At 35.5% G+C, this 27,088-nt stretch overlaps 2 protein-coding genes across 7 annotated transcripts in view; one reads left to right on the top strand and one right to left on the bottom strand.

Moving 5' to 3' along the window:
* Positions 1 to 16,577, top strand: part of LOC117993209 (uncharacterized) — a 43,837-nt gene extending 27,260 nt beyond the window's left edge. The window contains exon 12 of the mRNA XM_069506331.1: positions 9,206 to 16,577. Within this exon, the coding sequence (XP_069362432.1) occupies positions 9,206 to 9,627 (422 nt within the window). The 3' untranslated portion in view covers positions 9,628 to 16,577. The remainder of the gene's footprint in view (positions 1 to 9,205) is intronic.
* A 7,219-nt stretch (positions 16,578 to 23,796) lies between these two features.
* Positions 23,797 to 27,088, bottom strand: part of dop (microtubule-associated serine/threonine (MAST) protein kinase dop) — an 81,364-nt gene continuing 78,072 nt past the window's right edge. For 5 of the 6 annotated variants that reach the window (XM_069506354.1, XM_069506357.1, XM_069506356.1 and 2 more), the window contains 2 exons: positions 26,750 to 26,878; positions 23,797 to 26,089 (listed from right to left, as the gene is read on the bottom strand). In XM_069506354.1, coding sequence (XP_069362455.1) covers positions 25,937 to 26,089; positions 26,750 to 26,878 — 282 coding nt within the window. In that variant the 3' untranslated portion in view covers positions 23,797 to 25,936. Of the gene's footprint in view, positions 26,090 to 26,749; positions 26,908 to 27,088 lie in introns of all 6 variants that reach the window. The other variant, XR_011238084.1, reaches the window with a different exon arrangement.

Below are 27,088 nucleotides of genomic sequence, written 5' to 3' on the forward strand. Positions count from 1 at the left end.
CTAAGCGGGGAAGACCAGTGCTGACTAGCGCTAAATTAAAGGAGGAACGGTTCCATCATTAGCCCAGCCATTAGGATTATAATTGGGTCCCATTGACCTACCGCGTTTCGGTCAGGTAACTGGCTATTCGTGCCGGCTCAAAGTGCCACACCTTTGCTTGCTACTTACGCCGAGAGTTAGCCGGGGTCGTCACTGACGTCGAGAGCTAGCTGGTCTCGTCATCTGTATCGAGAGTTAGCTGTTCGACGCTAAGGCCTGCCACCCGAGGGCCCCTACGACTCTCGATACTGACGGATTACTTTCTCCCAGCCAAGTCCTGCCAACAAGGGTCCCAATGGCTCCCGACGCTGACGATTTACTTTTCCGACTAAGGCCTGCCAATAAAGGGCCCTTACGACTCTCGACGTTGGCTACATGGAAACGTTCCTTATGCACACAATTAATAGCAATCAAATATAGTTACTTATAGTTAGCCACTTACGAGTAATAATACAGGATGCGAGGCACCGAACTGATGACGGTGGGCGTGCTGTGAGGCGAGACTGCCGTGCTCGGATCCAGTCAGTTAACAAAATGGTGGGCGCCGTGGTTCGAGGCTTCGACCACAGACAGTCGGCGTCGCGTTTCAAGTATAGACCATTAGACCCACAGAGTAAAGTCACAGACAACTTACCATAGTATTTTAAGCGTCCGGCTCTGGATTCCTCTCCTTCTAATCTCGTTTTGCTCGTTATTGTAATTAGATATTATAATTGGATGATTTAATTTTACGATGATTACTATTTATATTTTGTACAATTAACTATTTCGCGACGTTCGTCGCGACACTCCCCAACAACGGAAGTTACAATAAGACGATAAGATTCTGCGTCCATTCCTTAATCTTCTCGAGGGCCCTGACAGCCGCTTCTCTCTTGGGTCTTGGCTCCTCGGAAGAAAGGTCTACTTCGTTTTCGTTAGTAATCTCCTCTGGCAGAAGTTGATCCTCTAACATCGTCTCATTATGGTCTTGTATGGTGTGATCATTTTCCTTTTCAGGTGCATCGATTTCACCACTACGTATCTCACTGGTTTCTCCAGTGGTTTCCTCGTGCACTTCTCTTGTTATGCGTTCGGAAGGTATATAGTTGTAACTTGGTCTAGGTTTGTCAGCTAGAGCGTGAGCTTCTTGTTCGTCCATTTCCAGTGGATATAAGTGTGAAATGGATCTAATATATTCGCTATTATCTACTTTTACTTTCGCTGTTCTGCTAAATCCATCCTTCCCCTTCATAAGTTTTGTTATTTTCCCAACTCGCCAGCTTTCCCGATTGGGATGTTCCCCCTTTATCTGGACTATTTGTCCTTCTTGAGGTTCTAATTTCGAAGTGACTCTTGGATCCCTATGTGAATGCTGGTATCTTTCTCGAAGGCTGAGAAGGTAACGATTAGAAAACATTTCTCTAAATTCTTCCTGGATTTTAAGAGCTCTTTTCCAACCTTTAACTAGTTACCTTTTTGTAACGGTTCCTTCTGCTAAAGGTTCCTTCCGGGTAGTCTCTACTGTTATACATTTTCCTACAGCCAAGAAATCAACTGGTTTCAATATGTCGGAGATACTCGGCAGTAATCGGGACGCAAACGTTGTCTAGTGGCGTTGATCGAGTCTACGCATTATGACACAATCTGGGTTACCATGGACACGTAAGAATAACAATATGGTTTGAAGATGGTAAGAGAAACGACTTGTGTACTTGTGTAGAATCGTATCCCGCGTTCCTATTAAGCCAACATGATAACCCTGTAGATAAACGCCCAATAGAAGGTAATACGACGATCCTAGAGCTCTCTGCCGACAAATATATGATCCAGCTCGGCATCTATATGGGTGAGTGGACGGGTATTTACCACGGCTTCAATTTCCTTCATTACTGTAGATAGTTCGTGATCCTTAAGACAGTGTTTTTATAATGTTCTTGTTCCTTTTCGTTTATTCTATATTACAGAAATAGTTTCATTAATTTCAACTTCCTCATCTTCACTATCATTCGGAAGAGCCTCCCGAAACAAAAAGGGATCACTATTCGTTGCCCTTTGTGGCAATGTATCAGATGCTTGTAACAAATATTGAGGTCCAGTTAACCATTTCGCTTTATCTTCACAAGTGCTGTAAGGTTTATTTGCTACATCTGCGGGATTTAGCTCTGAGGGAACATATCTTATGATCAATTCTTTGTTTCATTTAATTTCTTGGATTCTCCTTGCTACGAATGGTGGTAAAAGTTTAGAAGACTTGCACCATCCGATTACAATTTGGCTATCGGTCCAAAGAAATTGATGTGTTACTTTTGCAGGAAGAAAGTTCCGAATACATTTTATAAGACGACTTCTTAAATAATTTAGCAGGTAGGATATTATGTGGTGCAACAAATCCGCAAGGATCGTAGATTGAAGCGATCACTCTCAATACTTCCCGTTTATTGTTCGCATTAGAGTCGATCTTGTATCTCAATTGAAGTAGATCTTCCTTTAAATCCCAATCAAGTCCTAATATCTTAACACGGATTTCCTTTGACGAGTCTGGGATTTGTGTCATAAATTCATAAGAATTAGAACTCCACTCCCTTAAGTTCATAGACATTTGTTTAAACGCTTTTTTGGAGTCGGTATATAATTCTGATGGTTTTCTCCTTCTGATGGACACAATGATGCAAGTAATGAACAGGATGTTCTTCCTTTTCAGATTTCGCGTTCACAACTGCTGTTTGAAGTATAGTAGTATCCTTGGTATCTAATTGCATTAAATTATTAGTTGATTCGTTTGTATTCTTATTATTTATATAATCATTTATTATTATTATTCTTATTTATTATTTACATTCTTATTTATTATTTTTATTTATTTATTAGTTGTTTCACTCTCCTTTTGTAGATTTTTAGGACAAAGTGCCCGATTGTGAGATCCAATCTCGTTACAGTGTGCACATTTTATTTTTCTCTCACATATCTTTACGGTATGTCCTATGCGAAGACATGCGTAGCATCGGTTAATTAATTTATTTTTCCTTTCTCGTAACGTTGTAAAGGCTTTGCATTGATCGTTAAAATGGTTCTCCTGACAGAAGATGCAGTGAAGTTTTCTTTTCTTTTCGTGTTGCCTTTCTTGGTTTCCTACTGGCTCTTCCCATTTTCTTTTGAATTGTTTCCTAAAACTTCCCTGACGACCTTGAAATAGTCCCCGATTTTTATCTTGTTTCTTTGTGGACATTTCTTTACTTGTTGGCCCTTTGGATTTTAATTTCATATTATTGTCGTCGGATGCATTCGCGTGTAGAGATTGGGTAGTGTAATTGTCTTCAGATTTTCCCTGGATAACTCTCTCTGCGTCTTCCCTAGCCGTAATAATGACTTCGAGGCATTTCCTTATCTCCTCGATGGACTCGGTGTTTATTTTCATTTTCATTTCGTAAATGATTTCTTGCGGGAATTTTTCCATGATTAGGAAACGTAGATGGTTGTGGTTTATGTCCTCGCCCAGCGATTTAAGCACCCTAAGATGTCGTTCGATCTCGTTCAGTGTTTGTCTCACCTCCGTGACATTCATTGCGGTGGAAGCCTTGACACGATACAGCGCTGAGTAGTGTGCATCAATTATGTGGTTTTCCTTTCCATATCGATTTTTTAATGTCACTAGTGCTATACTGTAATTCTTGTTTGTTGTCTCTAAGCCTTCCACGATCTTCTTCGCTTCACCTTTCAATGAAGCTTTTAAATACAATAGCTTGTCAACATCGGTTAAGTTTCGTTTGTCAATATTTGAGCTGAATTGATCCCAAAATGTTGACCATTGCAGGATATCGCCGTCGAATTCCGGTAAACTCAGTTTCGGTAGCCGGCTGTTTAGATTCGGATTCGTATCCCTGTTGACTTGATTTTCTCGTTCAATTACTTTAATTTTTTCTTTAATTTTGACTTTAAGTTCGCACAATATATCTTCTGCTTCTAATTGTACTGTAGATATCTCGGATATGTCATCAGGCGCAGGATCGTTGCTTAATCGAAAGTAGTTGGTCAATTCGGAGCTCAATCTATTTAACAAAGTTTGTAATTTCAAAGAAATAATTTCTGCTTCTTGTATAATCGTTGGAGATTGAGTGGTTGGATCATCAAGAGTTTCTATTATTTGAGATGAGTTGGTTGATAAATTTTGTAATTTTGTTTTCATTGAGTGCAATATCACCAAGAGACTTTGATCCATCTTGTCGGTATGTTCGAAATATTAGTAGATAAAAGTTTCCTTTAAACGGGTTAGTGGTTTATGGTTTTTTAGATTATTAGTTTATGTCTTCGTTGTGACCGGGAACTTCGTGGCTCGTCTCTCTATAAATGAAATAGCACCGCTTAGGAGAAAAGCGAGAGAGAAAGAAAGGAAACGGATTGGCCAAAACAAAAAAAAATTTTAATCTAACTAATTTTATTTATCTGTGTCAGTATCGTAGATCTATTTTTCAAATGATCGTCCATCTTTCATTTATTTCACTTTAAAGTTCATTTAAAACTTCTATTTAGTTGTTGTGTTACATCAATGTCCTATGGTTTGAATATTCATGGTAACCCTTGTTCTATAAATCTCATATATTCATCAAATAATTTATCAAATAAATTTCAACGACTAGTTATAACGAAATAATTTTGTACCGTTGTTGTTGTAGAATGAAATTAATTGGTTATTAGTATCGCGGATAAAGTAAGTAACCGACTTTATCATAAATCAATTTCATAGTTCGGCCCTGTCGTCATAGTGTGACAACGACCTTATCAATAATTGTCAGTCATCTGCCCACAGATGTGTACACAATTCCACTAACATGCTAGAAGGGTTATGCCTACCCTTGCAACAAGATATAGAATGTAGTAAAATAGAGTAGCATTATACCTCTATTCAATAAACTTCTACAAATATTCTTAAATCTCTGTACATTCCACTGGCTTTTATTTCATGCCTAAGGTTCGTATTGCTAAACCGGGTCTCAATTTTAGTATTTAATCATCTCAGTTACTAGGTATGCGTGGGCACACACACTGTGTGACCATTCAGCATAAGCATTCAATGATTGACCCCTTCGTATCAAAATTGTATGATCATAGCAATATCAAGTCGGGTAGGTATGTGTGTAACTATTTAACCGTTCTAGCAAGTCCAGTGTGAATGCACCGGCAAAGGTCAGTGTACTATCGCAGGTGACTGCTCTAGGTACCTATCGTTTATTGTTAATGTCCATATCACTTCACTGTTTCATTCATAAAATTTGTGAAAAAAAAAACAATTCCTTGCGCACCGAGACGAAGGGTTTTTTCACATTTATAACTGTTATACAAGAAACGATAACCTTTAGAATTGATTTTCTTTCTTACTAGGTGCGGAACCCTAAACACTTTTGAAATTGACTCATCTTTAAGTCTCAGTTGAATATGATATTACAATAATCTTAATTTGTCAGAAAGTTCATGCGAGCTCAAACTTTTATTTTAATTGATTTAGTCCCACATGGATCAACATAATTATAATAATTATTCCACTAAACTGCAATAACAGTGTCACTTTATTGTGAATATAATAATTCAGAACATTGGTAATACCGTCGCATCTTTACAATTAGACTTTAACAGAGAATGAGGTTATTCTTAATTTTCGGTTTCCTTTATTCTATTATAGGACTATGCGCACAGCATCCTCCTTTATTCTTCACATTAGGTAGGTACCTATCCTTTATTAAATTAAACATTGAACATTTGTCACTATTCACTACAATGTATTGTAGGTATTTATATTAAAACTGTCTAAGAAAACGTTAAAATCATCAGTGAAATGCAACATAACTTTGCTTATTTAAAGTAGGTATTAGAGTTTAAAGTGTTAGTTATAAGTAGAATTATTCATCACCTGTAGGTAGGTATCAAAACTCAATAGTAGGAAAAATAATTTTCATGTGTAGGTAGGTAGGTCATTCACGCTTAAGAATAATCATATTCAGAACAAATCACATAGCTACGAGAAAACAAGACATGAAAATAACCTATTAAGGTCTAATGGTCTTTGCCGCTCTATACGTGTCGAGACTTGTCGAGACATGTCTGATTTAGGTCAGTGCATAACAACATTCACAACTTATTTGACAACCCTCTTTCTTTTAGCATTTTTTGCTGAAAGCTCATTTACTGATTTATCAGATCCTCAGCATCTCCACCATGTCGTGGCGCCTCCTGTTTATGCTTAGTTAGACTCGGCTTGCCGCCCGGGTTTGAGGGTTGAAACCAGAGACGTCACGAAGGCTAGTTTGTGAATGTTTGATTATGCACTCACCCTTGCTCGATGCGCAGTCTGCTTGCGCGTGCGACACCAGGTTAATGCGCCGTCTCCGCGGCACTGAGGCGACGGGCGAGGAAGCGGCCTTCCTCCCCGTCGCATCGGACAGAATCCATTGCCTCGCACTCTGTAATACGTATATGGGACGGGCAGATTTCGCCTAGACGAAATCTGCCGGGGCTACTGTCTTCCTCGCCGCTAAGCGGGGAAGACCAGTGCTGACTAGCGCTAAATTAAAGGAGGAACGGTTCCATCATTAGCCCAGCCATTAGGATTATAATTGGGTCCCATTGACCTACCGCGTTTCGGTCAGGTAACTGGCTATTCGTGCCGGCTCAAAGTGCCACACCTTTGCTTGCTACTTACGCCGAGAGTTAGCCGGGGTCGTCACTGACGTCGAGAGCTAGCTGGTCTCGTCATCTGTATCGAGAGTTAGCTGTTCGACGCTAAGGCCTGCCACCCGAGGGCCCCTACGACTCTCGATACTGACGGATTACTTTCTCCCAGCCAAGTCCTGCCAACAAGGGTCCCAATGGCTCCCGACGCTGACGATTTACTTTTCCGACTAAGGCCTGCCAATAAAGGGCCCTTACGACTCTCGACGTTGGCTACATGGAAACGTTCCTTATGCACACAATTAATAGCAATCAAATATAGTTACTTATAGTTAGCCACTTACGAGTAATAATACAGGATGCGAGGCACCGAACTGATGACGGTGGGCGTGCTGTGAGGCGAGACTGCCGTGCTCGGATCCAGTCAGTTAACAAAATGGTGGGCGCCGTGGTTCGAGGCTTCGACCACAGACAGTCGGCGTCGCGTTTCAAGTATAGACCATTAGACCCACAGAGTAAAGTCACAGACAACTTACCATAGTATTTTAAGCGTCCGGCTCTGGATTCCTCTCCTTCTAATCTCGTTTTGCTCGTTATTGTAATTAGATATTATAATTGGATGATTTAATTTTACGATGATTACTATTTATATTTTGTACAATTAACTATTTCGCGACGTTCGTCGCGACAACTAATGATATCTACACCAACAATTTTACAAATATTAATATATTTTTATGTGATTACAATCTCGAAACTCGAATTATTTATTCGCATTGAAATCGTAGTATGCCTATCTGACGTCAAACTTGACAGTCCTTGTATCAATAGGTGTCAAAATTGATATCATAAATTCGGTTCAGAGTACGATACAATTCCTATAGAAAATTAGACCCATGCCCCGGATGAGTTGAGTAAACATTAATGGGATTTTAAACTATTTTCTTCAATGATGAGTAAAGAATTAAGTTGGTGGTGATATCTCATTTAAAAGGTAGCATGTAAAAGTGAAAACTTCGGAAAATAAAAACAAATGTTTTTCTTTTGCATTTTGTAAAAACGTAGGCGTTTTCGAGAATGCTATCTATTGATATTATTATCAATGTACACAAAATAAAATCAAGGAAAACTAAATTGAGAGAACTAATCATAATTTATCATAAGGCTACGGAAATAATTCACACAGAATAATTAGTTCTCTCACAATTTAGTTTAAATACTTACCCTCTAACAAATAAACCTGGAATAGCGGTGGAATAGTTATACTCTGTTTTGTCTTTTTCCTTCAAATGTCAAATTACTGATGACAGAGAAAGACAAAACAGAGTATAACCGAATATACCACCGCTATTCCAGGTTTATTTGTTAGAGGGTTATAGTTTTGTGTACCTAAATAATTTATCATTAAATTTAAATATGTAAACGGTTTATCGAAATATCAAAATGTAAGTAAGTATCAAATAAATAATCGAGTTTTCTAGACTGCACCAAAAATGGTGATGCCCAAATGATTTAATAATAGATTTTTATATCCTTATTGCTAACAAATTTTATAGGCACAGTAGAGAAAATAAATCCTATAGCTACACGACGTTAGAGTTTTCCATGTTTTTACAATAGGCTACTTGACAATTTTTTTAAGTTGGTCTTAAATGGTTAATATTTGTCCTATTATATCAAAAAAATTAACACTATATTTTTTTGCGCCCTAAAAACCGTAAAACTTTAATTTAAAAAAATATTTTTCTTAGACAGGTGAAAACACTGTCGGCCATGTTTGGCCGATAGATTATCTGTGCTCTGACGTCATGCATTTGTAAACAACAGTATAACCCTGTGGTTATACTGTTGTTTACAAATGCATGACGTCAGAGCACAGATAATCTATCGGCCAAACATGGCCGACAGTGTTTTCACCTGTCTAAGAAAAATATTTTTTTAAATTAAAGTTTTACGGTTTTTAGGGCGCAAAAAAATATAGTGTTAATTTTTTTGATATAATAGGACAAATATTAACCATTTAAGACCAACTTAAAAAAATTGTCAAGTAGCCTATTATTAGTGTATTGTAGCTATATAACTATTGGTATTTAATGTTAACATATTATTGTATTGAAAAATCTGTCTGTGTTCTATTCTGTGCTTTTTATGTTTATTTTGGAAGTTTCAAAATTTAAAAAACTACTAAAATGTATTAGGTACTTGCTAGAGTATATGTAAAATATGAATTGTAAAATAAAAAAAAATAAAAAAAAATCCATACCAAAAATTCAACGTGAACGATAGTGAATAGCCGTTCGCAAAAATAGTTTTCATGAAATGGTTAACTATAACTATAGTTAATGGCAATGGTCCGTAAAAATTAACACAGTAACGCCATTAAATACTGGATAGTAGTTATTTAATTATGCCAAAAATTGTGGTCAATTTGTTAAAATTGTTTTATTTGGAAATCCTTTTTTTGAAGCTTCCAAATCAAAATTAATTTTGAACATTACACTGACCTAAACGAACCCCTTTCCAGAAATCGCTCCAATTCACCACCAGCAAATGTCACCCATTCGCTCTCTTAAAAAGAGCGACTCTCCTACAAGCCTTAGCAAGCGCACCGATAAGACCCCCACAACACCTATCAGTTTAACCCCTATCGATGAAACCAAGGCACTGGACATGAACAATATTAACGGAATTAACGGGATTAACAGCAACCAGTTAACCCCGGAAACTCCTATCGACATTCAAGATATCAAAAATATTAAAGAAATGAAGGAAAAAGAAAAGGAAGTAGTCAAAAAGTCGACCGAAGCGACCCAAGTGGCACCAGGCGTCGTCGACACAACTGTGGTCAATGAGACCCCTACAGGTGGTTTGACTGCGGCAGAAGTCCTGGACAGAGCTCGCACAAGGTTCGACAAGTTTTGGGGCAAAAAGGAGGATGAGGTTTAGTCAATTTCGAAAAGTTTATTACAAATTGTGACAATTTAATAATTTACCAATCAGTTCCTAAAGCTTCGATGAATTTATAAGACGAAGTAACAAAGAAAGTCGTAACTGCAATTTTAACATCAAACTTGAGTTTTTGAATGAAAGGAAAAAATCTTCAAATGACATCTCTGTATAAAAACATTACCAAATTGACAGTAACTGTTTATATAAAAGTTCTCTAATAATATGACATCTCTCCATACAAAAACTGTCAAGTTAGATGTACAAAATGCAGGTGCAAATGTGTTACGATTACAATATCATGGCGTACAAGAAAGTATTTCGTAGGTAAGTAGTGAATTCTTTGTAAAGCTTAAAAATTAGCATGCATTTTATGGTATAAAATAAATTGTCACTATTTGTAGTAAAATCGGAAAGATGAGAAAAAAGAGCGGTGTATTACTAGCTTCGCTTCAAACGACAAAATGTAAAGATAATAAAATATTTATTTAATAATTTCTTTACGAATTATGATATATCACTGTCTGATAGGAGTGTGATGGCTTGTGATAGTAGTGATGACCTTGACGACTAGAATAATATGTTTATATATGTATATGTCGGCTACTATACAACGTTAGTTTTAGTATACGCAAAACCTGAAAGTAGTTGTTGTTCAGAATCAGTAACAGAAACGACTGCAATCATTTTTACAACGGGTTATATTTTAACCCAAAAATATTTTAAAATCCTGCAAGTTTGAACACCTAGTTGAATGACCGCATGCACCAGCTGATTCGAGCGAGCCGCGCAAGTGGGAGCACGCACGATCGACGCCAGCTTTCCCGTTCGTTCAGTCGCTTGCTTGGGGTGACCATGTTTTTGGGGAGACCAACGACTCAACATAACAAGCTTATAACTTCGTAAGTTTTCGGTAAATATTTTTGAAATTTTGTACATTTATTTTTTATGTAAAAATATTCGACACGTGTTTCGGTTTTTCCGTATACCAAAGCTAACGTTGTATAATTGCTAACACATTGTAATTTTATAATATATCTAAGAAATCCAAGTAAGAATACCGGTTCCTTTTCTAATCCAAAACAATATTTAAGTATAATCTGACTTAAACGTTAAAAAATCTAATAATGCACTGTCTTGGCACTATCGGCCAATTAAAACATTGTGTCCTGAGAAAACTCTTTTTCCATCTTAGACATCATAAATCGCTCTGATAATTTAAAAAAATCCTATTTTTTGCTGTCATCGATAATTTTTATTTATATTTCTTGGCCTGTCGCTGTCAAAATTAGCTTTGTATACCGTCTGTCTCTCCGTCCATCATATAGTAAAAATAAACCATATAGTACAGTAAATAAAGCCGTTTTTTTTGGTCAACCTCGCACTAAATTTCCGATCCAATTTCTTTTTTTTTAGGTTAAGGGTCACTTACTGACTATAAAATCACAAAATGCTGACAGATCCAGGTGGAGCTTCGATCGCAATCTTGAAGTAAAGTTTTTGGCTTACTAAAAACTAAAATTATGAAAACCATTATTGTAGAGAGTAAAATTTTGCATCTTTTGTTTCCTGTAAACTTTTTTGTAAAACTTACCGTTTACGATTTATGACCGATTTAATGAATCGGGTTTTCCAATATTTTAAAAGTTGTCGGCCGAAATAGAATTTGTCATTTTATGGTCAGTAAGTGACCCTTAACCTAAAAGAAAAGAAATTGGATCGGAAATTTAGTGCGAAGTTAAACGCTATTTACTGGACTAATACAAAATTCCAGTACCGGTCTTACTGACAAACTGTCAAATTGAAAATGTCAAATTTAGTTTTTCTATAATCAATTTATTTATAACTAGCTTATGCTCGCGACTTTCGTCCGCGTGGACTACACAAATTCAAACCCCTATTTCACCCCCTTAGGGGTTGAATTTTCAAAAATCCTTTCTTAGCGGACGCCTACGTCATTATAGCTATCTGCATGCCTAATTTCAGCCCGATCCATCCAGTAGTTTGAGCTGTGCATTGATAGATCAGTCAGTCAGTCAGTCAGTCAGTCACCTTTTCCTTTTATATAATTAGAAGATCTTGATTACATTATGCCGCCGAAAGTAATGTACATCGGCCTTTAGAATGACATTTCGGCTTTGTAGAGGGTTGTCTCTATCACTCATACCTATATGACGTTTTGTCGGTCTCAATGACAGGGACAACGCTCTACAAATCTGCTGTCTGCTAAATGACCATGTACCTACATTACTTTCTGCCGCGTAGTAATCCACAGTAGTACATAAAAATGTCAAATTCAGTCAGTATTATATTTAATTGAAACATTAAAAATAATCTTTATTAATCTGCTACTACGTTTACGTTCTATGTTATAAAATAACAGTTTCTGTAATACCAACCTTAAAAATATTTAACAAAGTATACTCGCGTAAATGTAGTAAGCCGTCCAAAATGTAGTATTTTTTTGCAAATCTTTTTAAAATTTAACTTAATAATAGTTAAAATATTTTATTTTTAAAAATAATTGTACCACTTGCTAAAAGTGTAGGCTATATCGAAAATATTTTTTGAAAGCTTCTGTTTTGTCTATGCCTAATGTAGAAAATTCGAATTTCAATTTTGTAGCGGGAATAGCTTGCTTATTGTGAAGTGTTAATTATTGTTATAATTCAAACAAGTTAATAAATTATTAAAAATGGAAATAACTCGTGAATCCTGCAGACTTTGTCTGTCACCTACGGAATTTAACGTTTCTTTATTCAGCAATTATTCCCGTAAGACTAATATGCTGGAGAAAATATTGACTTGTTATGACCTTGTTATCAAGGAATCTGATAACTTAACAAATATTTGTCACCATTGTGCAACAAATGTTGAGAATTATTATGATTCGATTATTCAGGTGAGAAAATCACAAGATAAGATTTGTGAATCAGAGAAATCTATCAACAAAAGCCAAAAGATTGAAGGTGAAAACAGGTGTGTTACGAGTGCGTCATACGTTCGGGAACAAGTGAACGACATGGATTATACTTTTTCATTCCTAGATGTATCTATCGGCAAAGAGATTTGCAGAGAGCCGAAGAAGACAAGCTCGAGTGGGTTGTTTTCTTATTTTACATCAAGCGTGAGTAAACCGTCAAATAAGAATGATCATAAATGGAAAACGCCAAACACTCACACTGCGAATTTTAGTGGAGAAAAATTAAAAAAAAGTGCGAAGAAAAACGCCCGGAGAGAGGTCAATCGAAAGATATATACGAATCATTTGACGGTTTACCATCCAATAATAATGATTATAAATGGAAAACGCCAAACACTCTCACCGCGAATTTTAGTGGTAAAAAATTAAAAAAAAAGTGCGAAGATAAACACCCGGAGAGAGGTCAATCGAAGGATATATACGAATTATTTGACGGTTTACCATCAAATAATAATGGTTATAAATGGAAAACGCCAAAAACTGTCACCGCGCGTTTTAGTGGTGGAAAAAATCGAAAAAAAGCGCGAAGAAAAACGCCAGGCGAGATCTTCATCGAAAGATATATTCGAATCGCAATCCCAAGATATGGAAGATGAAACTCGATCAAGCATGGATTGGAAACTAACGCCGGATGAAGGTATTATAAAACGCGTGCGGGAACAAATTTTTAGCCGATTGAGTTTTTAGATTCGAATGTATATTTTAATAAGTATTTGTAACTAGTTTTACAGCTCAGCCTTTTTGAGTCCTTTATGTTTTGATAATAGGTAAATTAATTTGTAATCTGTTGTTTAAACTGTGTGATTATATCAATTAATTATTATTAATTAACAGTTTAAGTATAAAATATAATAATAATTATTACAATTATTATTGTGAGATATCAAAGGTTTTTCGAAAATGACTGAATCCTTTGAAACATAAAATTTTTAGCTTACAATAAATAATAAATCAATTGCAAATTTACCTACTGTAAAATCTGTAAAATGCGTCCAAACTAAGAATAGGAAAGTCTTGTTATAATTCCTTTGTCTGTCAACTGTCACTTCAAAATTTCGGTTGCACGGAAAATACTTTGCATAATAATATTAATGACGTATTTTACTAGGCAAGTCCTAATGATACCTACATAACTAAGTTCTAGTCCTACAAAAATCCATTGAGAATATGTTAAAATTAAATTGAATCGAAATATATATTTCTAGCTAAGACGTCTCAAAATGGCAATTTTTTTTTCCTATTCTTAGCTCGGATGCATTATATCTAAAATTCCATATAAGCAGACAAGTAAACAATTGACCAAAATGGCATCTAAAATAAGTATTTAAAGATGGACGCGCAGTTTTATTTTATTTTAGGTTTGCAGTCATTTACCAAAACTTCAGAATTATTTGATGCAATTTCCATGGAATTCCATAGAACAAGACTGGTCGCACCCCGACTTAATAAAGAAATGTAGTACTAAGTTTTTTCAAGCAGAATTAATTAAAAAAAAATAACAAAGCAACTTAACAGATATTTATGATGAAAACTAAGTACCTAATAAAGTTCATATAATTTAACAGGCTGGTTTTAGTAGGTAAAGCCACGCGTAGGTGCGGCCAGCCATGTTGCACGTCGCATTTTAGATTTATTTCAATGTTGTAGAAAACTAAATATTTTATGCCTTTCATACTCATTTAATTACTACACCTACTGAAATATTGTACGATGTACCTACCTATAATGCTGTAAGTACATTTTTTTTATAATTTTCTTTAATGAATTTTGTTCACCATTGTAAAGGTTTAGACGACGACGGCAACGTGTCTAACTCAGCTTAACTCGATTCAATAAAGAAACGAATAGAAAATGGCGGCGTTGTTTTTTCTCTCTCACTTGCACAATATAACTGTGTAAAGAGTGTGGGTGAGATGGAATAAATAGCGCTGCTTCGTTTCTTTATTGGCACTAGTTATTAATTCTCTTTTCTCTTTTATTACAAATCGTACACAAGTACGCGCGCATTCAGTATGATGTCCTGCCGTACAGTTTCCGTCGCGTGACGTTGCCATTGCGGTTTATGCAAATTCATTTTCAAGCCTTTTTGTTCAAAAGTATGCCTACATCTTGTATGTACCTACTATACCTACATACTTTAATTAATAAATAAATAATTAGTTATACTTTCATGTTGTAACTATGAAATTATCTTTAAAAAATATTTCTTAATGAATTCTTGAGTACCTATACTTATACGTATAAAAATACGATTAAATTATTTAAATTAAATATTACCTAAGTTATTAAACAGTATTTAATTATTTTAATGAAATATTAAATTAAAATGTTAAGTGTATTTCAGATGAATGTACTTAAGTAATGAATTTAATAATCGTCTTGGATTAAAAAATATACGTGTTTGAATTTTATTACGCACGTGTTTTAAGCCTCATACACACTACTATGTTGTCGTGTGTTGTGACTCGATGAAGCGGAGGTTATAACTTATATGCTTAATGGGTCCATTAGTAAAGTGACCAACAAACAATTTGAGCATATTAAAGAAAAATTTAAGCAAATGCGCGTAGTCCATTTGTAGATGTCCTTGGCGGATCTAAAAAGGCTTGAGGGGTTTTACAACGGCCGGCGTTTTCAAACGGCGTATTTCCTGAGAAGCGCCGCGTAATCCGCTTTTTGCTCAAGTTAGTTTGCCGGTCTACCTACACTATTATAGTCTGTCGCTTGCTAGCGATCGATCAATTATTGTCGCGCGATTGTGTTGCAGGTTGCAACACACAACAACACCGTAATGTGTAGACAGCTTTAAAATTACAAAGTTGGAAACAGACTATAAAATATAAATGTTGCATTTCATCGATTTCTGTAGCGTGTTCAAAATGTATTTCTGTTAATTAAATATTGTTTTGTAGAATAAAAACAATGTGACTACCAAAATCATTTTAACTTACATTAGTTTCCTATAAAGGTATTACAAGGTAGGGTACAAGAGACGTATTTTTCATGAAAATACGAATGAGGTCAGCAAGATCAGGCACGATGGAAAAATAAGTAAGCAGCAGTCACCGCAGCTGACAAAACTTATAGAAACTAATATAATTAAGGATATGTACCTATGAGTTTTATACCACTTCCAAGTCAGCTCTTTTCTATCTTAGGCTGAGCTTTTTAGGTATACTTATAGAGTGTACCTACTTTGTGTTTGCTTAGACTAAGATAGAGTTAAAAAGTGTGTGTGATAGAGAGATTCATGCTACTTAAACCATTTGAGGTCAGTCAAGGATTAACTTGGTATTGAAGAAAAAGTTTTTATTTACTTTACAGTATTTTTCTTCGTTGCAATCGATGCTGGCATACGTGTATTGAAAAATACGTTGCTTGCACCTCTTGCAGGCTAGTTAGTCATTAGTTACCTACTTATTTATTTTACATAACGAATTACCTGAAGGATTTGAATTTTGAATCTCGCCTCTCCGAATTTCGCCCTGAGCGCCTTGATCATTAACAGCCCAAATTAATAGTTTAATCAATATGTAATTTGACGAAAATTTTTGCAAAATATAGGTACCTAACAACGTTGCTAAGTAACTTATCAACAGAAGTAATTTATCGACAGATTAAAGATAGATTGATTATACATTTTCTATTATTAATTTCGGCTGGTAGATCACGGTTTCATCGCGAGCCAAAATTTCTCAAATCTTTCCGGTTCTACAATTTTTAATTTTATGAATTTTTTATTTAAAAATGCTTTCTTTATAATTAAATTGTTAAGTTCCTAAATTAAAAATCCAAATGTTTTTTCCGCACAAATGTTTGTTTGTAATGATTTGTGACCCAACCTCGAAAATATTAGAAATAGACTCCATAGCATAATAATAATTAGCTTTGCTACGAGTTTTTAGCGTGATTTGACTTTTCAGTTGTAAGATCAAAATGGACACCTCGATTAAAATATGAAAAATGAGTGTTTTTTATTTAACCTTTTTCATTGACCATACCTAATTATTATTTAAATAACTAACTTCGGATTCTCACTAGTGGGAAGTAACGCAGTTACATCTATTCATCATCAACCCATCGCCGGCTAACTACTGAGCACGGGTCTCCTCTAAGAATGAGAAGGGTTTGGACATAGTCCACCACACTGGCCAACCGCGAATTGGCAGAATTCACACACCTTTGAGAACATTAATTGACAACTCGCAGGCATGCAGGTTTGCCGGTTTCCTATGCTCCTTACGATGTTTTCCTTCGCCGTTACAAGAAGTGATATTTTAATTGCTTAAAACGCACATAGCTCCGCAGTCAGAGTGGCGTGCCCAGGTCGAACCCCCAACCTCCCAATAGGAGGCCGACGCGACGTGTTAACCACTGGGCCATCACCGCTTTTACACTTTGTCACACCTAATAGTAAGTGATATGCATCCTAAGTTGGAGCGCGCTTGTCTGATACAAGAAGTATATTCTATTCACTTTTCTTTTGAAGATACCAACTGTAGCTGCCAGCGAATAAAATCTCAATTTCATGGAATACATTTATATTGAAAATGTCAATGTCGAAAATCGAGAAGTTTTATCTAATGTTAACTGAATGAAAAATTGGGAAAGCCGTCCCTGATTTCCCTTATTTATCATTGATCAACGATAAAATATCACCAGCATTAAATACCTACCTATTTAGTTCATCAATTGTCAACCGATAGACGACATATGAAAAGAGCCAAACCTTCGTTATTTTATAAAAGCTGAAAGTTTCTCTGCGTACTGTCCCACACTGTGAGGAACGTTTAGCGACTATCAAGTTTGGATCGTGGTGGCTTTGGGAGGTAACAGGACAACAAAGGTGTAAAAAAATATTATACTTCAAACTATAAAGTCTATTTTTTATGATTAACATTAGAAATCACGTAATGCAGTGCCAGACACTTACAGTCGTGGCAACCCCCTGATAGACACCCTTAAAGTTTCAGGGTGTTTGTTATCTACCAAAGCCACAATGATCCAAACTTCATAATCGCTGATCGTTCCTCCGTGTTGGGGACAACACGCAGAGAAACTTGCAGCTTTTATAAAATAACGAAGATCTGACCCACGCGGGCTCTTAGGTTGAAATCTATTGAGCGCACTTTGACTTTGCTTAGCCTTAAGTTTAATTTAAATCGAAACAGACTTATGCCAGCGGTATAGCGCTGTCTCGTTTTAACAGTGTCTTAAGTCTGAGCAAAGTCAAAGTGCGCTCTATAGTCAATATAATCCTTAGTCAAGGATTTTCACACGCCACGGTCTTGCAAAAAAAACTATGGAAACAGTTAATTCATGACTTTATTTCGTATTCACATCGAATCGTACACGTTACTCAAAACATTCCTTTGCTCAAATATTTAGACACCTATTCAAAAAAATCACATCAGTATTTTTTTAACTAACCGCTACATACAATAATTTGTGTTTTCATGTCAAAACTTTACGGCAGGCAACACAGTAGAGTGAAATGATGCATAATAAGCTCATATTTCCATTAATAAGACCTGGTTATTAACAAAGCATGGTTATTAAAAATGACCAGAAAAATAAAATACCACGCCATATTGCGAAAAACCCGTGGAACCTCAGACTAAGGATCAAGGAGACTTGGCATTAAAATAATAATAACTTGTTAGAGCAAGCTAGGTGTATAGAAAAGCTCTGAAGAGTGATAGAGACGTAAACACAGTTTTTTGTATTTCTCATAGTTTAGCTTCTTTTTTGTTGGGCACGTTGTAGTTTGTGCCCAACAAACCTCTGTGATAGTAGTTTATTGCGAATATTACGAGTTTTTATTTAGTTTTCTGTTTTAAATTTAGTATTGAAGGTGTGTAGAAGCCATTTATGTTGCATTGCTGTGTTAAAGTTGTAGCGAACGCAAATTATGAACCATAACCTTTCATACGTAAGTATTATTTCTTTTGTTGTTTTGTCCCTTTCGGGTATACGCGTTTGACAAGTCTCCTTATTCTTAGTCTGAGTTTTCGGGTATTCGCGTCTGACAAGTCTCTTTGATCCTTAGTCTGAGCGTGGAACTAATTTATACAAGACCATAGACCATATACCTACTAGTGGCGCCCCCAGATAAAGTTTTTTATATTTCTGGTCAAGCTATACCTAATCACTTGTACCACAAACAGCAAGAATTTTTGCTCGATTCAAAACAATTTTTACAGAAAATCAACAAAAATTTTACATGGGTTATGAGTAAAGCAGAACAATAATGAAATCTCGAAATTAAATTCAAATTTCACATTTGTTTCTGCTTTTTATAAGCGATGTAAGTCTGCGATAACCCTAAAACCCAGACTTGATAATATTGTCATAATATTCATAATATAATACAAATAATTTTATTATAATAATAATTAAAATCGCTAAGCAAATGTAACAAAATGTTGTATGTAATATATTATTTAAAATTATGGTCCCAAAAACAACTTTGTTTAATAATATAATTAGTATTCTGTACGCTAATTCATTGTTTCTTTTGGTCTCGGTATTACATAAATAAATAATGAAAAGCCCCTTGACTACGTTGGCCTAACGTACTCCGCGAACGTGTAAAATGCCACTTGGCGTAATTTTCTGGCCGACTGGTGTCGGTTTTAGTACGCACCATCAAAGGATCTGGCCACAATTTCAGTTTTCGTACATTGGCCAGCATTCGCCAAACTTATTTGACTAATGTGAACATGACGCTTAAAAAGACGCTTTTGCGAAATATATATTATGTAGGTAGGTACATAAAATCAGGGTAACTTTGCCTTTCAATATACCTAACATTGAAAAGAAACATCGGGGGCGATTAATATTTTACAATTATATTTCAGCTAACAGTATAGATACCAGTATACTATAGGATAAAAGCATTCTTAGTTAAAAAATATTATATTTTTCCTTGACTGCCAAAGTTACCCTAATTTGCAGTAAAGCTGCGAACTGTCTTTCAAATCCTTCAAATCATATAACAGGGGTAGTGTGCGCACACCTTTACCCTGTATTGCCATACCTAAAAATTCACAAGCAAATTAAAATTAATCAACCTATGAGTATTCAAATACTTACGAAGAGAAAAATACATGTCAAATTTTTTTTTTTTTTCAAATGTACTTCCTGAAAATTTTAACTGTACTTCCATTACACTTTTTGATGCAAATACATATTCTATTGGTACTTATGTACTTAAAACATAAGAAATGCATTAGTATTAATATTTACAAGTTCTTTAATAATATATTATGTTATTATAGTAAAGGTAATAATAGTTATTCAATTCAACGATTTATTTATTTCATTTTAGCGACGATTATGAATAAAAATATATTAAAATAAAATGTCAATTAAAAAGTAATTAAATGAATTACTTATTATTTTTTTGTACAGAAGCAAAAATAAACAAGTAATTACCTGAAACCATATTAATAAGTGAATTTTATTACCGCATCAATACATACAAATAATGTTAAATACCTAATTATTTCTTTTTCCGTGTGTGGAAAGATAAATAATCTTAGATTTTATACAGTTTCGTTTTTGGAATGTTGGCAAACTGTGGTTTTAGCTGGAGTTTCTAATTTTTTTAAAGATTTACAAACCAAATACCTGGACGCTGATGGAAGGCGTCATACTTGAAATTTGAGTTATATCAGCTGTTTGGTAGATGGCACTAAATAGATTCGATAAATCACATTTCAGCTTGCAACGTAACACCATCCCATTATAAGGAGTCGAAATACGAGGTACCGGCGACTTTAATTAATTTAATTTAGTATTGATGATTTTACTACGTATGATTTTTTCACAATTACGAGGCGACTTGTAAGTCTCTTCTTTGCCGCCAGTAAGTTTGAATCCTATATTATAATCCTATTATACCTGGCCGTGTCCGTTAAGGTGCAAAAATATATTCCGCACCTTCTCCAGACAATTCGGGCATTTTTTATTTATTTATTCAGATACAAATTAACCCTTGACTGCAATCTCACCTGGTGGTATAGGACGATGCAGTCTAAGATTGAAGCGGGCTAACCTGGAAGGGGTATGGCAGTTTTTAATAAACCCATGCCCCTTCGGTTTCTACGTGACATCGTAACGGAACGCTAAATCACTTGGCGGCACGGCTTTGCCGCTAGGGTGGTAACTAGCCACGGCCGAAGCCTCACACCAGACAACATATTATGATTAAATTTTGAAGATAATAATCGTATAGAAATATATAATATTAAAAAATTACAACGAATTATCTAAATCATTTAAAAATCTTCCATTTATACAACAATAGCAAGGTGCTGGAAGACGAAGCCTCTAGGCTCTAAGTGACAATTTAATACTTAATAGAAGAAAAAACCCAACAAAAAAGCGACAAAAAAGATGTTCGACACGTTTGTTAATAAGTATTATATAAAGTCTCGCAAATTGATAATGCGCGTGGCGTCAGCACTAGACTGAAGTTTCGAGCTGATAGAATATTATTATTTCAGCTGACGTCAAAATGAAGTCATTTCGATGTTAATGAGACATGGTTCCACCGCAATAGCAATTTGCGGGACTTATTTATTTTTAAATTATATATTTAGGAGCAATACATTGAAAAAACCGGCCAAGTGCGAGTCAGGCTCGCGCAATGAGGGTTCCGTACAGCAGTCTTATTTTTTCGATATTTTGACAGACAGACAGACAGACAACAAAGTGAGGTCCTATAAGGGTGCCGTTTTTCCTTTTGAGGTACGGAACCCTAAAAAGGGATTGGAATAAATTTTTATTCATTAAAACTTTTACAAGTGTTATTGAATCATCAAAAGAACTTCTCTGGTTCGGAATGTCATCATCATCCTGCCGAGAAGATGGTTAAGCATTAGACATTGAAAATACTTTTTTTGTTATTATTCACTAAATAAATCGATTTTTTATGGCTGCTAGTGAATTATATGTTACACTAAAAAAAATTAACAAAATACATCAATAAAAAAAGTTAAATAAAAAATAGATCAAACTAAATTAATAAGAACAGAGAAATAGGATTAAGATGTTATATTGTTAGGATTTTAACTCAGAACATCTCTGCATACAAAATAGTGATAAGTAAAAAGAACAACTGAAAAGGTGAAGCAAAAAAACTCAACTAATCCTAAAAATACTATCACATTGTGGCTAATTCCTTTGTACACAATCTCTAAACTAAACTAAAATATCACATCTAAATCTATTGCTATCCCTTTCATAATGTTGCTTGCGGAAAAGGATAGCACTAGATTTAGACCTGTTAATTTAGTTTAGTTTAGAGATTGTGTACTAGAGAATCAGCCCCATTATCAAACTATTTTCTAAAGCGATAACTGTTACAGTTCTTCTTGCAATTCACGAAGGCGAGTGAACTTTACTTGTGGTTACGTTGTATGCACGGACATTGCGTAAGTGTGCGTGCACGTCGGACCAATCAGTCGCGACTTAACGACCCTTACTTATACCGATACGACCTACATACAAGCATGTGCCACTTGCCTTCGTGAAATGCAAGGAACTATACAAAAAAATAAACTCGAATAGCGTAAGAGCCCACGGAATAAATTGGCGATGTAATGTGACTTTTTTTAAATTCATTACAAGTAAGCCCCTGCCTCTCATAATGATAAGTGATTATGCAGTCTAAGATAGAAGCGGGCTAACTTGGAAGTGAACTAAGAACCTATGGCAGTTTCAGTAAACCCATACCCCTGATCGGTTTCTACACGGAATCATACAGGAACGCTACATTGCTTGGCGACACGATTTTGCCGGTAGGATGGTAACTAGCCACGGCCGAAGCCACCCACCAGACCAGACCAGAGACTTTAGTTTGTCCTAAAATATCCATACTAGTTATTATTATGTTCAGTTACATTTTAGGACACTCGATTTAAATTTTCAAACTGCAAAAACGTCTAAGTATCGAATTTTGACTAACCAGATTTGTTTAGTAATTAATAATTAAAGGCGTGTATTTTATGCAGATGAAAGGGAGACCCTAACCCCCCCCCCCCCCAGACCCCCAGATAACCCTAGAATTAAGACGTATGACGCAAAGAGGGCCTCAATTTACACTTTAGGCTCTTAGCCTATATTTTCCTCAAACTAGATTATACTAGATATATGTATAGCTATGAGATTAAAACAATTATTTTATGTTTCACTCGCGCATAGTTTACATCTCTTTTACACTAAAGCATTCTAATTTTTTTTTTAACTATATTTAAAACGCCTCAACTTTGTAATACTGAAAGACAGAGCTCGAAATATGTACTTAAAAAAAGAAAACTAATTAAAAAAATAAACTTTTTACAGAGGTCATATAGAATTTTCCTTTTCATGCAAATTACGTTGATTATATTTCCATACTTTAAAATATTTAAAATTAATAAAAAATAAGTATTTGATTGAAAAATTTGTATAAAGTTTGTGAGAAGGAAAAAATTTTAGTTCACTGGCAAGACATTGCGTGTATAGTGGTAAATTCAAAATGGCTAGAGCCCATATACATGTTATTTTTTTTTAACTTTACTTTTAGATTTCGAACCATGTCACAACATATTTCAGACTAAATCTGTACACAGTCTAACAAATAGGTATAATGCATAAATTTTAAGTTCTCATTCGCCATTTTAACTTTATGTGAAAACTATTATATATTATAGTGCGACAAGGCTATCTTGACGCGTGGCAAAAATCTAAACTAACGTTGCCGTCAAGTGTCCCCTTTGTTCTTGTTCGAATATTCTTAGCCTTTGTTCTCCAACAGCGCCCACCTGTCGATGTCATTGAAGTGCCAAGAGAGCCTTGTCGCACTGTAGTCCTTATTTTATAGGAGAACCGTATTTTTGACATGAGAGTTGACACATAGAGTTAAAATGGCGAGTGAGTTCTCATTTTGTACGGACAATACGTCGCAACTTACAGCTTTTTTTTTCTTTTTTTTACAATATTACACAACACTTACGACTTACTTACTAAAATTCATTCAAATATTATTATTATTATAATTAGTTCACTTATCAGTTTCATTATATCAATAGTTTAATTTAATTAAGAAGAAATATATTTTACAAAACACTTCGGATGACACTACAACGGATGTTAGTTCTTAGCTTCGTCTTTCTTAGCCTCATAAAACCTGTGCTGTACATTTCTGTGCGAACAGAGGTAAGCTGTTGAAGAAACTTATGTTACAAATCCCCCACAGAGAATTCAACTCCTAGAGTACGCATTTACAAGGTTTTGCATGAAACAAAATCGTAAAATGTGGGCAGGGGACAGGGGAGAATGCTTTGTTGTGATTGGTGGACTTAAAATTCACGTAATCAAAGCAATGTGCGGAATGAGGGTACCGAACGGGCGTGGGCCGACTTTTATGCTAAGCAAGTGCCAAAGCTTGTCGAGCAGGGCTGTTTGGCTATTAGGGGTCTATAGGTGATGGTCTGTGCAAATCCCACAGTGTGATTGGTAGAATGCGTGTTCATAGCAATTGCTAAACTAAGGAAAGCATTAAAATTTTCTTCGCATAAAACAATTTTTATGCATAATGGTTTTTGATTTATCGTGAAAAATGTCGAAAAATACCCGAGTACGGAACCCTCGGTGCGCGAGTCTGACTCGCACTTGGCCGTTTTTTTTTTTGTGGAAAACCTATACATATGCAAGAATTCTAGAAAAATGCATAAAATATAAACGCTGTTTATAAAAAAAATCTATCCATACTAATATTAAAAATGCAAAAGTGTGTCTGTGTGTCTGCTAGCCTATCACGGCCCATCCGTTCAACCGATTTTGATGAAATTTGATACAGAGATAGCTTGCATCTCGGGGAAGGACATGTTACTTTTTGTCGCGGAAATTTATTGAATTCCCAGGGGATTTTTGAAAACCTAAATCCACGCGGACGAAGTCGCTAGTATCAAATAAAATTTTAACAACGACGCCATCCGAAACTACATTCAATCACGTCGAGTAAAAGTTAAATTTTGTTTGAAAAACCCCACTTTACTATGTTAGTGTCATCCGAAATTGCGCTCAATGAGACAAGAGATAAAGTATCAATTTGATTGACGAAACAACATACACCAACACTACACATATACACACCACATTTACACTAGTGAAAATACAAATACAGCTATAGTAAAATTACAAAATGACGAAAATATATGTTATTCATTTCTTCTCGCTACAACTACTCTATTTGAACACGCCCAGATTCGAATTCACCGCATTCTACACACATATTATTCATAGTTAAACTTTTAAAGCACTAAGCGTTTACTAATTTCTACAGAAACTTTAACATACAGCGTTTATTTTCTTGCTTGGAACCTATAGGCTGAGATCTATAGGGCGCACTTTGACTTTGCTCAGATTGAGTTAAAACGAGACAGATTCATGTGAGAGATATAGCTCTGTCACGTTTTAAATCTGTCTTAAGTCTAAGCTAAGTCAGAGTGCGCTCTATAGATCTCACCATAAGATAAAGAAGTTAGTATAGGGTTCTTCTGTTACGTAATCCCGTAGAACCATAGCCTCAGTGGACGTTAACCATTTTGAGTCACCAGCCAATCACAGCCTAAACTGTGTTTTTCAATTGAATTTCGAATAATTTTGAAAACATTTTCAAATTAAATTTCGAATGTTTTTTGAAAACATTTTTGTGATAGGTCGGTGCCTCAAAATGGTTAACGCCCACTGAGATTTTTGGCACTGTTATTTTTATAGGATTAAGTAAGAGAGAGCGATACTAACTTCTTTCCAAGGATACAGTATACTCTGCTTCGCCCCCCGACCCCGTAGACTCGGAATTTTGTTAGATCGGACGTTATGCTTTTGACATTAGCAGAGTGAGTGGGATAAAAATAATTTCAAATTCTTACAAATCCAACAACTGACAATCGAAAAGAGTAATTTATTACCTATTTTGAATAAATCATTTGACTTTGACTTTCATATAATATCAAATATACAGCCTGCTTTGAACTGCACATTCAAATGTTACAGGTGCTGGTTATTTTTAAAAATCCCCCTATATATGCGTCTATTTCTTACTTTTCGGCGACACTGTATATCTGTCTCTTTTTTATACTCATTATAGGCAAACACTTGACCACAATCACACCTGATGGAAAGTGATGATGCGGCCTAAGATGGGACGCGTTTACCTAGAAGATGCCTATTCACTCTTGTTTTAAAGATACCCGGGTTGTAATTGGTAGGAAACATATCGTGGAAGAGTATTCCAAAGGTTAGCCATGCATATTTTATTTCTTATCTCTCTTTTTATTTCTCGACTGAAGAGGAACTGGAGGCTCTGCCGCGTCCCTTTTTTCCTTTTTTATCCTCTGTGTCCGGTCTGTCGTAGTTTTTGTCTGGGGGCAGTGATTCAGGTTGCTTTTGTATTTGTATCGGCTGAGAAGGTGGGTAGGAAGTATTCTGAAACAAGGTTTAAGTTCAGTACTCGGCGATGCGAGCATTCTGATCCAATGGTAGATTGCCTGGACGATTTAAAATCCCTTTGTTAGTTTCTAACTTTTTTTTTTTTTTTTGTAAATCTTATCCATATCTCTATATATAAAAATGAATCGCTGAATGTGTTGCGAAGCGAAAATCTCGAGAACATCTGAACCGATTTCGCTAATTATTTTTTCATAATATTCCTTGAAGTACGAGGATGGTTCTAACGGAGAGAGAAATTTAAGAAATGCCTGAAAAAGTCTAAGAACAACACTTTTCTATATTCCCATACAAAAGATTCGTTATAATACATAAAAGTCAATTTGTTCTTTAATTTTTAGGACGGTGAGTGACTTTAGTATCGTATAAATATTAATGTCAATATTTGTCCAATATTTATACGATGGTAACATTACTCAAAAATTGTCTGTGGAAAAAATAAAAAAATTAAAGAATCGACTGTTAGGCGGTACGAAGTTCACCGGGTCGGCTAGTTATTATAAATGAGTACAGCACGCGACAGAAAGTGATATACCTTTAGAAGGAGATAGCAGATTTGTAGAGCATTGTCTCTGTCGTTGAGAACGTCACATATGAGTGACAGAGACAACGCTCTACAAAGCCGAAATGTAATTTTACCTTTTTCTTGGCGTGTTTGTCTTTCTTGCACCTCTCGTCGTCATCCCGCTTGCGTCCCATCACGCCGAGCAACTTGCTGACCATACTGTTCTTGCTTCTACCTTCGCTGCTTTCGGGCGCTTCGGGAGACTGTGGAGAAACACGTTCGTTAGATGACACTAAACAATAAATCAGACATACAGGTATTTGGCGTGAGGTATTCATGAAAACCAAATATTGATACTTATTTTTTTAAATTTTGTAGGTACGGAGCGTTGTAATTAAAGAAAAATATGTAAATTTAGCAAACTGATAGCCTAGTGGTTAGGACGTCCGCCTTCTAATCGGAAGTCGGGAGTT

The sequence above is a fragment of the Maniola hyperantus genome, chromosome 23, assembly GCF_902806685.2.
Source record: "Maniola hyperantus chromosome 23, iAphHyp1.2, whole genome shotgun sequence".
In the NCBI taxonomy this organism is placed as follows: domain Eukaryota; kingdom Metazoa; phylum Arthropoda; class Insecta; order Lepidoptera; family Nymphalidae; genus Maniola; species Maniola hyperantus.